We start from the raw sequence: 15390 nt of genomic DNA on the forward strand, positions 1-15390 counted from the left end.
AGATATGAATAATACAGATAGAAAACTAAGTTTAATTTTGGTATAAAGAGATTCGCAATTACTTACATAATATTAATGTCCCAGTTCTCCCCTAATCTAATCAACGAAAATGATACCAGGTAGTTCAAATTTATCACAGATGATGCTACGTCAGCTCTGTTACATTCCAAATATTTTTAGTAAAATGCAAATTGTTTTGGTATATTAAAATAAAAGTTAATGTCACTATACATTACACATTATGCACTATACATTAAAGATTATGTATTATACATTGTACATTATACATTATACACCAAAGTTGTAGGCTTAATAATATATACTATTCAAATAACTCAGATTACTCACATACAGTAGTGTGCATATCTATTAAACTGCGAATTTATCTATAAAATATAAAGATTGTTTGATCTAAAGGAGGCCACATACAGTGCTATGAATAATTATTAATTCAAAGTAACTTTTACATCTTCAATGATGTTGAAACAAATATAAAAAAAACTATTTGTAGATTCCTATTTTCTATGATATTTAATATAGGATTATATAAATTTGATATTGCTAATATATTCGAATTATTAAAAAAAGAACATTTTATTCAGCTGCTATTTCTTCCAGTTAATACAGACGATTTTTATTTCACATAAAAATCCACAATCTAATAATTATGTTATTAAACATCGCTGTATGTGATAAATCTGAATCATGTCGGTAGCATATATTACTAAGTTCTATAACTTTGGAAACAATAAATATTTCTTGAAAGAAGCACTTGCGTGTATACTCCCAGAGGACAAAGTTTGTTGCTCGATCCTAAATTCATATATTTAACATTATTTCTACCAAGCGCTATCAAAAGACAGTTTTCAAATTTCAACTTGAAATTATTCTCTAAGCTAGATTATTTCTCCACAACTAACTTCTTGACTTTGCGTAGAACAGTTGTTAAAATAATTCCGTAATAACATTTTCTTCCAACTCATCCTGGATCTAAAATATGCATATAGTATACCTATTTCTACCATAAAGCATCTCTTAACACCTTCAGGATTTCATAATAATGTTTCATAATTTTAAACTATTTTATATAAAAATGTCAACATTATTTTGCAGTATAATATCGATTAACATAATTCTATGAGAGAAAGAGAGTACCTATTCCAGTTGCAGCAGAAAATTCAGAAGTTATTGCATAATTGTGATATTCGCTTGTTTTTTACCGTGCTGCATTTTCGTGCAAATCATTGCAGTGACTAGTTCTGAAAAATTGAATAACGCCTTTTGTTCTCCAATTTTGGTAGCGAGTTCGATATACGTGAATTTCGTTTCCATAGATGTCTATTCATAGAAACCACTGTAGAAATTTTATTGCAATACTTTTTACAAATAAAAAAGAAAGAAAAAGGTAACAGTTCTTTATTATTGTTCTTACCGAGGTAAAACATGTTTAATCAAATTTACGTATATTCGTATTTTGTAGATTCGTGAATTAGAATTTGCGATTTGATTAAATAATCTCTAGTCGCATCGATGTATCAATAAATATATTGATCAATTATCTATATTTAATTGACGATTTGAAACCCCAACAGTTTTGACAATTATTAGCATTTATATGCAATGTTGTTGAAGAAGACAAATTTTGTTCGGAATAGGTACATACAAAGTCGCGGTAGAAGTAGTGTTAACCCCTTGCCGTATCATTTTCATTATAATTCCTATGATTAGAATTTTTTCGCACTAATTTCTTCTTCTTCAAAAAAAAAAAGGAATTTTATATTTATTGTGTGCTTACGTCGATTTGAATGTTTAAATATTGCTGCAAGAGAATAAAATTTGACACATGCAACACCCTGATGACATGACAACACTCTGCAAGAGAATAAAATTTAATTTCTACTTAAAGGAACGGATGAACATTCATAGCTAACAGCTTATTACTAGAAATATCTATCATGAGTCTGATTCGGTTAAAGTTTATCTGTTGAACGCTGAAAGTCCCTGTAGAAACAATTACGTATCACATCCTGTGTCTTATTCTCTCATCGAATATCGGCACAGGTTCGTCGACGAAAGTAAAAACGCGTGGAGGTTCTAGTCGCGGGAACGGTTATTAAATTCCGTGTCCGCGGTGAAACGACTCGCGTAAACGAAACATTACGCACCCCCCGCCACGGGGTGGGATGGGATGGGATTAATGAAAACATTCACGCATCATTCATTAGCGGAATGAAATTGTCCCCGGTCGCGTAGGCGTCCGCCCCGCCGCTGTCTCTGCGCGCCCCTCCGGGTCCCACGGCGCCCCTCCGCGCATCCCCGCGCCTAGACTCCAAGGATCACGCGGCATCCGCTGAACTTCTGGTCGGCGAGACCTCTCTCGTCGAGAGAGAATCTCTCGGATGGTTCGGGGTTGGTCCGGGTGGCGCTGCCGTCTGCTCTGGTAGGGATGCTCGGGGGTGGTCGGGGTGGGTCGGCAGAACGAGACGATGTACGTGCGAGGGAGGGAACGGAGCGTCGAGATAGTCGACGAGGACGCTGGGTGGTGAGTGCCACCTTTTCGGGTACTCCTAGGTCCTACCGTCAGGACCAAGGGGCTTGTTTCTTTGGTTCTCGCGTTCATCGAGGGAAACAAGAGAAGGACAGATCGATAAACCGGCGTTCGAGCCACAGGCCACGGCGTGTTCTCTCGGTTGGCTCGGCCGTGGTGCGTGGGTGCGGGTGCGAGTGCGTGAATCCTCTGTTTTCTCGCGTGCATCGGGACTGAAGAACCGAGGGGAGGCTCTCGGAATCTCGCGGGGTGCGGCCACGACGATGGTGAAGGCCCCGAGCATGGGACCCTCCGCCGGGCCCCAGGGGAACAGGAAAAGCCAGACTGGCCCAGAGATCGCGATTAATCCGAGGAACCTGCAGGCAGAGTTCTCGGGTCCAACCCCGGGCATCCGAGCAGATGGCAATCCTTACGGCAAGACCACCGACGTCTATCATCCCCAGGTATCAGGATTTTGGCCAGCACAAGCGTTCCCCGTGCTGTCCGCGGACCTTTTGTCCGCGTTCGGCCATTCGTTCCTCCGAATTTCTCGGGTCCGTTGACCTCTTTGTCCCCGAAGTTTGTTTTGATAGCTCAATTCACTCTACCTCTTTCTCTCTGCCTCTCCCTCTTTCCCTCCTGTTCTCTTGTTCTTTTTCTCTGTTCCCTGCCCTTCCAAACCTCGCACGCCTCCCTTTTTTTTATTTTATTCTTGTGCCGCGGGAAAACGGTTCGACGGTAAATATTTAGACACCCCGAACGGCTGATAGCCGTTTCCGTCGCTCCGGTGCACCGACAACCTCCTGCTAATGCGTTTCGTTGTTTACGCGTGGACGTTCGTTCGGGGGTGACGTTCTTTCCGAACCACGGTACCATGGTCTATTTCATTAGCGACCAATTGCCGGAACCCGATGGTCGAGGTTTGACGAGTGCTTATCTACCTCGAACGCTATTCTTTTGTTTGCACTGTCGCACTTCGGATTCCTTTCCGACCACGGCTCTATCGAAACACTTGTTTCCACGTTTCGACGACTGGTTAACGAAATTTGTTGTTCTACGTTCAACGACCATCGTTTGTTTTCTGCCAGCCTTCCAGCCTCTTCTTTTCCTTTCGGTTTAAGTGTCGCACCGACTGCATGGTCATTAGCGACAGGCTCTATGCAATTGTGCGTGACATTTCCTGGCTCTACTCGTTTGGTACAGCTGGGGTTCTCTCAGATAGTTTAACCCTCGGAAGACCGACCTTCCGACAGAGCGCAGGAAGCCAACTCCGGGTAGTTTTGGACCCACACTGATATATTACTTTAACGCGTTTGCCATCGGCGTCGTACATGTGTGACGACCACGATTTTGTGTTCCACTTAAGGAACGCGAAATTCATTTTATAATATAATATATTATATCATAATATATATAATATTATGTTATTTTACTACTTTTCTCATATTTTATAAGATCGTCTGATGTACTTATTACGATGAGTACAATAAGTATAATAACTGTATTAACTGCATTATTATACATATGTCTAAAGAATAGGCGTGATAACAAAAAGGATGCAAAATACAGAAAAATTATTTTGTGTTCATCATCATCATCACAACAGATATAGTTAATAGTAACTCTTCAACACTCGATTTACTAAAAGCAGCTCTTTTATAGCACTGCGTAAAAATAATAGTTTGACATCTATTCTGATCTTTAACAAGTGTTATTGCAATATCTGCCGCCAGTAACATATATTTTGAATAAATAACTCATATATACACCTTCGCTATCTGAATAATTGTGAAATTAAAAAATCAGTGAACCGACATTTTGATAGTAAACCTAGTGTTAAAGTAACACTTTACTTTACGTTCGCTTGGATGACGAATACTGATAGGAACTGCGTTTAGTGAGCGTAACATTGTTTACATGCTTTAGAGATTAAATGTGATCCGGGGTTGGTAGGCCAAAGGGTTAAGGTGTCTATGACATGGTCTTCAGAGGTCGGAAATGTGTTTCGGCGAATTTCATACTTTCGGCTCCGCAGGTTAAATCTGTTGCATTCGCGCAGTAAATGGACTGATTTAACCCCTTGCCGTACTTTAACGAGTCAGGCTCGTGATGGAAATCGTGATGTTAAATATAATTTCCTGTTAAGTATAATTGTTACTCCGTTCATTTAAATCGGAATAAAATCCTGTCCCCTTGTGATCAATATTTAATCATTCTAGTGAACGTAGAAATACAATAAATATAAATTTCCTTTTACTCCTAAGACATAATTACAATCGAAAAGGCGTTTACCATTGTAACTATGAAGAAAATGATACGGTAAGGGGTTAACGATGGGTTGCACAAGTTGCAGGTTCGTGGGTAAGACGCTTGTAGCAGATATTCATGGGGGATCCTCGAGTGACCGGTTCTTTTCTATAAAGGGCCTTCTCTTTATTCGATCGATTTCGCAGTAGATTCGATTAAGGTTCGTTTTGAAACTGTCTGTGTCATTTCGAAGGAAACAACCATTCACGTCTACGTGCTTGATCTTTGTTTCAACGTGACGCAAACAAAGTGCACGTTTTAGCTGTGAATGTGGGAGAAGCGTTTGCCGTTTTTCTTCTCGGTTTTTCATCTTTCCAGTTTCGTTTCAGCGCGTGCTCATTATCGCTAATTAACGAGGCGTGCCGCTGTCCATGAAACATTTTTCATCGGAATTACATAATTATCGGAGCTAAAAACTGTAACAACTGCCCGCTAAAGTTCCCCCATTATTTCTTTCGTCGCTGGTTAATCCGATCGTTCGCTTCGATTCTTTCGAATTTACTGGTTTAACCTTACTCGGACAGCGGGCCGGTGACTAGGTCAATTCTGACCCCTACGGCTATTTCGAGTTTACTAAGAGATAACGTATATAGTTTTATTCCTTGCGTGTGCATAAATATAATTACTACGATGGAATAAAATGTAAGGTTTTGTATATGAATTTGTGTAATTTCAAAAGACAAATTTATTTATGCATTTCATTGTACATATAAAGCTTTAGATTCCTGTATGATCAGAAATATGTCCTTTTTACAATTGTCACAATTAAATTATCTGGCTCGTACAGTTGGCTGAAAGAAATAATTGTGCATGCCAGATATTTTAATTATTAACTAATAACTTATTAATTGATTATTAAGTATCAATAATTAATGTTTAATTTATTTTTATTCATGTTTTACCCTATTATATATGATTATAGTAATATAAATACAGTAATCATAATAAAACTAGTAATTATAATACAATTATGAAAAATGAGAAATTACAAAGGAACGAAATAAAGGACAATTATGAAAATTCTATACCTTAACTATATCATATACTAAATTATGGAAAACGATAGAAAACGATATAATCAAAACTACAATGCAATAATTTTATACAAAACAAATGAGATCTGAAAATATAATACTATATAACCAATATGGGATCATTGAAATTACAAGACATAATGTGTTTCTTATTCTATTCTATTCGAAAATAAAAATTGAATTGCAAGATTTCGAGAAATACATTCCACGTAAACATTTGACGCTTCCATCAAATTTACCATGACCACAGTCAACCATCGAGGATTAAAGGGAATTATTGGACGAAATTGTATTAGTGTTTAAAAGTCGATTTACTGTTGCCTTCCTCTCCCGTCGGTTTACACCGGAGAATTTCACACGATTTCGCGCTTGTCAGCGAATTTTCGTGATTTGAAAATTATCTGATTCGACTTCCTCCAGTTGACTGTACCCTTGCTCAGCCTCGTCCACGTTCTTTCTTCAGATCCTCTTTCGATCTCCACGCGATAGTTTCCGCCCGTTCCTCTTCGTTTCAGCTTTGTCACCAGACGTTTGCAATTCAATGATGGCTGAAACCTTCCACGGTTTGCGAATAAATTATTGATCAATTTAATAAAGAAAATCCGCGAACTGTCTGAGCCAGTGGTGGTGGTTTGGAAAGCCGAGGCGGGAATTCATGAATGAATGGATGCGGCGACCTTTTCGTGAAACACGTAATCTTTTAAAGTCATTGATTTGCCTCCAGCTTCTTTCTTTTCAACCCGTTACTCAGTCTTATCGCAAAGGGCAAGAACACAAATGAATCAACCTCCATTCTTAATATTACTACCCAAGCGGCTTCATTAACCGGCGGGGTGCCGGGTTCATTCTAAATTTATGTTACACGATAACAGTGCCAGCATCTATAAGTTGCACAGCTTTGAGTTATTTTCTCTTCTTTAACCGGTTAACTGTTGCAACCTCTTTCAAGAGTGTCCAAGTCGTTGCACTACACTGTATACAGGGGACCCATTAAAATCGATTTAAAAAATGTTTCAACCGAATGGTTTTAGAGAGCATCTAATTCTAATATTATTAAGATTCTTCTAAATGAACGTGCCGAGGCCACATGAAGATCAACTGTAGTCTTTTAAATGGAATCATATATTGTTTATTATACCAGTTAATTCAGTTCCCAATATAATAGCATTGTTTTATTAATAATATTGTTTGGTAACATTGACAGTTTCGAAGATATTTAAATAAATTGATTTAAATGGATCATGCTGTATGTATGATACAACGGTAACAATGAAATTCGATAAACAGGATAAAAAAATGAAACGGAGGCTTTTGAATTTGAAAAACAAAGAAGAAAGTAATCAATAGTATTTGTTTATTTAAAGCTTCGTTGTCGAGAAAATAGTCCTTAAATATTTAAATACGAGTTTTTTTATTCCTTTTATCATTAAAAGCAATAGCAAAATTTAAAAAAGGTATTCTAGCTATAGTCTAGTTAAATAGTCCTCTATCATCTAAAAATGTTCACGTTATTTAGACCAGTTCTAAAAGGTTATTCTAATGCAATGTACACTAATACAAGTAGTATAGTGATCAATTTAGAGTGGATTTGATTAAAAATAAAGCTTTTGATAAAAAGTGTATTTATAAAGCATGTGATTTAAATTTATTTTATTCACGCAGAAATGATTGGAAATACCGAATATTCAAAATTATTCGCGACTACAATGCCTTAACTTAAAAAATAAGTCATGCCCTTCTCGATTGTACCACCGATATTGGAATATCCTGTATATAAAAAGCACAATAATAGAAAGATGAATATGTTTACCTTCTTATGAAGCACGGGACAAGAAGATTTAACATTTCTTTGAAGAAAAGAAATTAATAAAATAACCATTTTCATGTATACATCAGAAAAAAATGTTCTGGTATTTTGTCATGCTACTTAAACTTTTTATAAATTTTTTTATAATTTTTACATATACGCAAACAGTGCATTATCTTATATTTCGTAAGAAAATAAGAGGATTTATGAATTTATTAGCATCTGTCACAATTATTGTTCACTCTTTCATCAAATTCGTGTAACATATATGAAATACTGTTTCTTTATTTTTTAATAAACATTTAAATAAGTTTACCAAAGATTTCAAAGCATCAAAATTATTAAAAATATTCTCAAAATTCAGTGATGAAAAAATGGTCGAGAAACGTTTGTACTTGATTTAGATACTTTAGTTTAATTTTTTATATCAACTGCGTTTTTCACAAATGGCGTGACATTCGAACAAACATAACAGATACATGCACAGTCATTTCTAACCTAGCATTCTGTGTTTGTTCCTTTATTTCGTGTTTAGTGCGGCACCAATAGTTATTCAAATGACAGACGCAGGGTTCATTCAAACTCAGACTGAAAAAGTTGATATCTGAATGTCAAACTTTTGGCAACTAATATCTATTTTCATACAATTTGATAAAGCTTATAGAAAAACTAATGTATCTAGAAGGAACATCACAAAAAAATATGTTAAAATATTGAGAAATAAAACGATAAATGATCGAAAGTATACTGAGTTATATTTTATCGGAAATATCCGCCGTTTGACGGTTAAAGTTCTATATTTTGTTGCCACTGGTGCAAGTGACGTTTCTTAAAGAGAAGCTTACTAAAGAAAATGTTATTTTTAGTATTTTCAACTGATTCGACTGTAATAGGGAGATCGTTTTTTAAAAATATGCGATTCAGAAAAACAATATGTCCTTCACAATACAACAAACTAAAAGTTAAGAAGATTAAAAAATATATCAGTAAGAAGAAGTATTATAAATTGCTGCTGTCAAAATAAAAATTTTTCAACAAGCTTGCGAAAAATACAAATTGAATGAAGATAAATTGTTTCTTTTAATAATTCTGAAAAGTTGAAGACGGCATTGAAAAAATTTTAAATTCTTCATATGTCTTCACAATTTTATATTTTAGCTATACATTTTTGCCATAAGTGCATAAAATTCACAGTCTAATCATTAAATAAAATTAAAGTGATTAAATGTTATTACAACGAATTAATTTAGAAGAAAAAATTGTGCCCACTAATTAGATACATAGGTACACTTATTCGACAATTTACAGTAACACTTCAACGTTCCAGTGTTAATTTGTGCCTGACTTTAATAAATATTGTGTATTTATAAATAAAAAAAGAAAATAAATTAAAAAAATTATAAATAAATATTTTTATTGTATTTCTATTGTTCTGTACCAAGGATATAACATGAAATGTTCGATTTCATTGATTAACACTTTTTCGAAAGTTGTATAGATGTTAATTATGTCATCCACGCGTCATCATAATTTCTCTACATATAAATTAAATTAATTATTAGAATTCTCCACATATTTAATACTAGAACTACCGAGCCATAAATGCGACAAATGCATATTGTTTCGCAATAATGATAAGATTTCATGTATTCAAGCTGTGTACGATGTTTACTGTTATACAGGCTGTCATATAATTAATGGTACAACTGGATAGGGGATGATTCTATGCCGAAATATAAATCGAACAAAGAATACGAACATTTTTTTATTTAAGGCTCCGTTTCCGAGGAATAGTTTAATAAAATGATATTATCGAATAAGAATCAAATGGCACGTCTGGTTAATACATACCAATTCTACTTCCTGATATACTACAATCAACAAGTATTTAATGCATTTTTTGACACAGTTTTCTTCAGAACGGTGCTCCAAATGAAAGATTTATCTTTTGACGTAGAATCACTGTTTAGTTGTACCACCGGTTACACGAAAAGTTTCTCTTACAGCTCCTAGCAATAAGTTTCTAATGAAACGTGGTAGTACAAAATTAACTGAAAATATTGATCTTTTCCAAGTGTAAAATGATATTTTTTGTTATTAAAAGTAATACGAAATTAAAGCGAGCTTATTATAAAGTAAATAACAAGTACAAAACACAAACTTCTATTTATTAGCAGTGACACACGAACGAAATAGCAGAATAGTGAAAAGATAATGAAATTATTAATATACTCGGGTATGGGATTAACAGGGTTTTTATATTCTATGAGTTAAATTTCCTTCTATGGTATTCAGATGGCTCGTCGAAGTTTTTCTTTGTCTTTTGGTTTCTTTTCGTCAATGATTTCTTGGAGTTTCGACCGTATGTTTTTAATGGGGTTGAGATCAGGATTGGTCGCTGACCATTTCATCGTTTCAATGTTTTTCTATCTTCAGTAGTCTTTTACTACTTTACTGAGAGGGCAGCTGGCATTATCGTCTTCTAAAAACTGACTATCGTCTTCTGAAACTAGTTTTCAATGCCAGAAATTAAGGAACATTATAAAATACGAATGCACGATTCTGAATTCACACTTTGTAATAGAATTCATAATTTGCCGATTCTTTTGTCAATCATGGAAGATCGCAGATATTTCCGTTCAAAATTTCAGCATATCTATGAAACTTTCCATCTGACCTTCGCCATATAAATATCCATGCATCATCTCCTGTGCCAATGCATACACGTGACTCATCACTGAATATTACGTTCTGCTAGTCTTTCGCTGTCCAATGAGCATGATCTTTACGCCATTGTACGCGCTCCCTCTTATGCTTTTTCGTGACGTATGATTTTACTGTGATTTTCCGAAATGAAAAACCTATCTCATGTAAGCGATTTTTGTCAGTATGATCCAAAATATTTTGCATTCATTGTACATTTGTCTGTTTCGAAGTAGCTTGCTTCATATTTTTGACAATTGTACGCAAATTTCAATTGTCTCGAAAATTTGTTGCAAGAGGATGACATATTCTCTTTACAGTAGCTCACGAAAGTATTCGAACGCTTCCAATCTACATCGTTAACAAATAAAATACACTCGTTAGGTTTAAGTTTTCAAAATAAGATTGTAAATAAAGACACATAAGAGTCTTGAGAATGTGTAAGTAAAATTACAAAAAAATCTGACAGCACATACGGGATTCACAAGGCATTGAGTATAAACATACCGTTTTCGGACGTCACAAAAGTATTCGAACGCGTAGACAAGAAGCGTATTTCTAGTGATTGAAATGTAAACATTACACTTTAGTCGATTCCGAGACATCGTGTGGTTCATACAGATTTCGTAGAGTATAATCTTTCATAGTTATTCTAATCATGAGCACGAAAAAATCAGAAACCAGTAAATGTGAACGTGAATTAATATTGAAGTTGCATAATGAAAATAAATCTTATCTTGAAATTGCCAAATTATTAAATCGAAGTAAATCTACGATACATTATATAGTAAAAAAGTCGAAAACTGAAGGTAATATTACAAACAAGAAGCGTACAGGACGTCCAAAGAAGTTAACGCCCAGAGAGGAGAAAATGATTATACGTGAAATTAAGAAAAATCCAAGCACATCTGCACCAAAACTTGTGGGGATTGTTGCAAATAATTTTGGGAAAGATGTACATCCCGAACTGTGTCGTAGGGTTCTGCGGAGTAATGATTACCATGGAAGAATACCACGAAAAAAGCCATATATCAGTAAAATTAATAAAAAGAAAAGACTAACGTTTGCAAAAATGTATATTGATAAGGATATTTCATTTTGGAATAAAGTTATTTTCTCGGACGAAAGTAAGTTTAATATTTTCGGTTCGGATGGACAGCATTATGTGTGGCGAAAGTGCAACACAGCATTGCAAATACAGAATATGATTCCAACTGTGAAACACGGAGGTGGCTCAGTGATGGTATGGGGGTGCATGGCGGCGAATGGAACAGGAAATCTTGTTTTTATTGACGGAATTATGGATAAGTACAAATATCTGAATATTTTGAAACAAAATTTGAAACAAAGTGCAATTAAATTGAACCTATTGGATGATTTCTACTTCCAACAGGACAACGATCCTAAACATACAGCTGGGATTGTAAAGGAATGGATCATATATAATACCCCGCATACACTACAAACTCCTCCGCAAAGCCCTGACATAAATCCTATAGAACATTTATGGGCCGAAATTGCAAGAAAACTTATGAATTTTGACATAACGTCCAAGGAAGTGTTAAAAACCAAAATAATAGAAATATGGAATTCTATTGAAAAAAAGACAACGGAAAAACTTGTATATAGTATGGAAAGCCGGCTAAGACACGTTATTGATGCCAAAGGAGGACCAACCAGATATTAACATCAAACAATTCAAGATTTATTCGTACTTTCGAATACTTTTGTGACATCCGAAAACGGTATGTTTATACTCAATGCCTTGTGAATCCCGTATGTGCTGTCAGATTTTTTTGTAATTTTACTTACACATTCTCAAGACTCTTATGTGTCTTTATTTACAATCTTATTCTGAAAACTTAAACCTAACGAGTGTATTTTATTTGTTAACGATGTAGATTGGAAGCGTTCGAATACTTTCGTGAGCTACTGTATATCCTTATACTTACTTCTTAAATCACTAATTCTTTTTTCTTTACTAAATTCGTCGTTACATATACACCAAGTGCATTAACCCCTTGCACTACGATCTCTTTCAAAACTGCATCGATTAATATTTGTTCGTCCTTAATAATTTCCTTGATGGAACAAGAGAATTTCTATTTCTTGATTGTCTTTGCTTAATTCCCTTCCCAAAAGAAGATACAAATTTTTTTTAATTTGATAGAAACGACTAGCAGTTATATTTAATAAATAATATTCGAAATGTTCGTTACGAGTCTGACTCGTTGTTATAGTGTGAAGGGTTAACAATGGTTCTGGGAATAATAGATTGTAACACTTCTAATTGAGCTATGTATACCGTTGCGATACCCCACAATTTTATGCCGTATGTCCAAATCGGCTTGGTTATTATTTTGTAGATTAATAATTTGTTGTCTACACTAAGTTTCGAGTTCTTACTGATGAACCAGTACATAACCTTCTTTTTATGCGAATTTGATCGAATTTGGCTTGTATATGGTGCTACCACGTGAGTCTTGAATCTAGAGATGGATATCCAAGTATCTAATTAGCTCAGTTTGGAGAATGATTACATTGTCTAAGACGATAAAAGGGATAATTTATTTTCTTAATGTGAACGTAATGTGTTTACATTTTTCTTCATTCACTTTTATTTTCCATGTGTTTAGCCATTTTTCAATTTGTAGTAAATAGTGTTGTAACATAGAATGAGCTGATTTGGGATCCTCGTGAGTAGTTAGAATGGCCGTGTCATCAGCAAAAGTGTATATTACAGTTTCTGGTGTAGTAGGTAAATCACTAATAGTACTATAACTGCAACCTGTAACTTCTGCATCTTCTCGTTGACTGTTTCATTTCCGAGGAACTCAATAAATCTCAGTTTTATTTTATTGTCATATGCAGTCTGCAGTCTGCAGTCTGCTGCTATATCGTATTGTACACTTTGCCAATTACTTCTTCCCTCAATGGGATTACACGATTAACCCTTACAAGAAAATAGGATTGCTAAGAGTAAATATTAGTATGTAACTATTTATTTTAGTTTGTTTGTTTAAACGTAAGATAAATAGAAATCATAAGAAAAATACATAACAATGTGTAGTCCTTTTGGAATCTTATGGAAAATATTATTCCCAGTGGACTATGAAGGTAACATAAATTACAGTTAAGCTTATTATATGTATTTTAATTGTTGGTTTATTAAAACATAATATGAACTAAAATAATACAAAATTATGAAATAAGCTTACTATACAAAATGATATGCTAATTATAATATTCTGCGAAACAATTTCATTTGGTCGAACGATTGTTTATATTACTTGAATAACCTCTTGTATTAACATTCATTTTCCATGCTTCATATATTCAGAAAGCTATAGTCCTCACGTGACAGAAATACACTTCTGTGTTTACATTCCCCCACTTACTAGCTACGGTAGTAAGTGAAGTGAAAAGAGAAGAGAAATTATAGTTAAATAATCTTCTAGTTGAAAAAAATAGTTAAAAAATCTTTAAAAAAACTTCTCATTTGTAAACAGTTAGTAGTCCTCTAATTAATAATGGTATGTGACCTAGTGACAAATAAATCAAAAGTTTAGGATATTCCCGGATATTCCCTGTAAGTCCGGGGGAACATTTATTGGAAATAAATCATGAGTATCAAATTGACGTAAATATCAAATTCTAATTAAAATACAACCCGCTATTCTATAAATAATTAATTCTAATTTAAATTCTCTAAATTTATAAAAAAATTCATCCATTATTTGTAAAAATCCATAAGTTCTCCACCGAACAGCTTATTTTTATGCATAATGAACATTCCCCAAGAAAATGCCAAGAAACGTAAGGGAAATGAAAAAAAAATTGTTTCTGTTAATAATTGTGCTAAATTGAAAATAGTGTAACAATATTATTAGACGGTTTCTTATGTTTTTGCAATTTCATATTTCAGTCACTCGTTTTCGCAATAAATGCATAAATTCGGCTTGTCTAGTCATAAACAACCAAACTGATTCTGACTAATTTAAATAAATTTCCATAATGATTATAGACAAGGAAAAGATTATTATATACAGTTATAGTCCCTCGTATGAACTCCACTAATATAAACTAAATTTTAGCAGTGCTTGGTGAATATAACCTCTTTGCTAACCTAAATCCCCTTACATAAATGTGAACTCTTAGTAATCTTCCTGTGGTGACCACTGTTGTTTCAATACCACTAGTGGTAACGTGACGTCAAATTGAGTTCCCCAATGGGGAGTCTATTTGACGTCAAGTCGCCATTAACCAGTTAGCTGTTTTTTTACGAGTATACTCGCCGCAAAGGAATGACAATATTTTGTGTACGACGACTATATTCATCGTGCGTTAAAATTAACTACAATTTGCTGCTGTAATTACAATTTAAGTGAAAACTAAAAGGTATTTGTGTGTTTTAAGATTTTTTGAATATTTGTAGACCAAGATATAATAAAAAAATCGCTTCCTTCTTGCAACAAATTTTACGTACTGTTTCATCGATATGGAATCAGTTAGACATCAAATCACAATTATTCATACGGAGCCAATATAACGTGAAACCATGACGTTTATTTAAAGTTAGATTACTATTAATTGTTATAGAGCCAATTCGACATCAATTCACCATTATCGATATGGAGACAATTTGACGTCGAATCTATTAATTGATACAATATATTAATAGAAAATTAACGAACCGTGAAGCGTCTACAAGCGCTGATAATAATTATTTAACCAGAAACGATATTGTTCGCACAAAACGGCATTAAATGACTCGAATTTTTAAAAATAGAAGGACTAGTGTACCGGACAATGACTAAAATGATTTTTTTTTCTTATATTTTGACGATACTTGGAATGATAAAAGCAATAAAAAAAACTTTCGTTTGTTAATTTCTTTATCAGAACTTATAACAAAAATTTAGAAAATGTCTTCCGCCGATCTCGGTAATTTATATGCTTGTTGAAAATATTATCGTAACCGGTTGGCGTTGTTATGAGTTACAAATAAATTA

General features: G+C 34.2%; 1 protein-coding gene across 1 annotated transcript in view; it reads left to right on the forward strand.

Annotated features, from left to right (window-relative positions):
• Positions 1-2811: 2811 nt before the first annotated feature.
• The window catches only part of LOC144467624 (uncharacterized), a 260392-nt gene continuing 247813 nt past the window's right edge, over positions 2812-15390 (forward strand). Inside the window, exon 1 of the mRNA XM_078176514.1 lies at positions 2812-2991. Within this exon, the coding sequence (XP_078032640.1) occupies positions 2812-2991 (180 nt within the window). The remainder of the gene's footprint in view (positions 2992-15390) is intronic.

This window comes from Augochlora pura, chromosome 3, assembly GCF_028453695.1.
Source record: "Augochlora pura isolate Apur16 chromosome 3, APUR_v2.2.1, whole genome shotgun sequence".
Classification (NCBI taxonomy): domain Eukaryota; kingdom Metazoa; phylum Arthropoda; class Insecta; order Hymenoptera; family Halictidae; genus Augochlora; species Augochlora pura.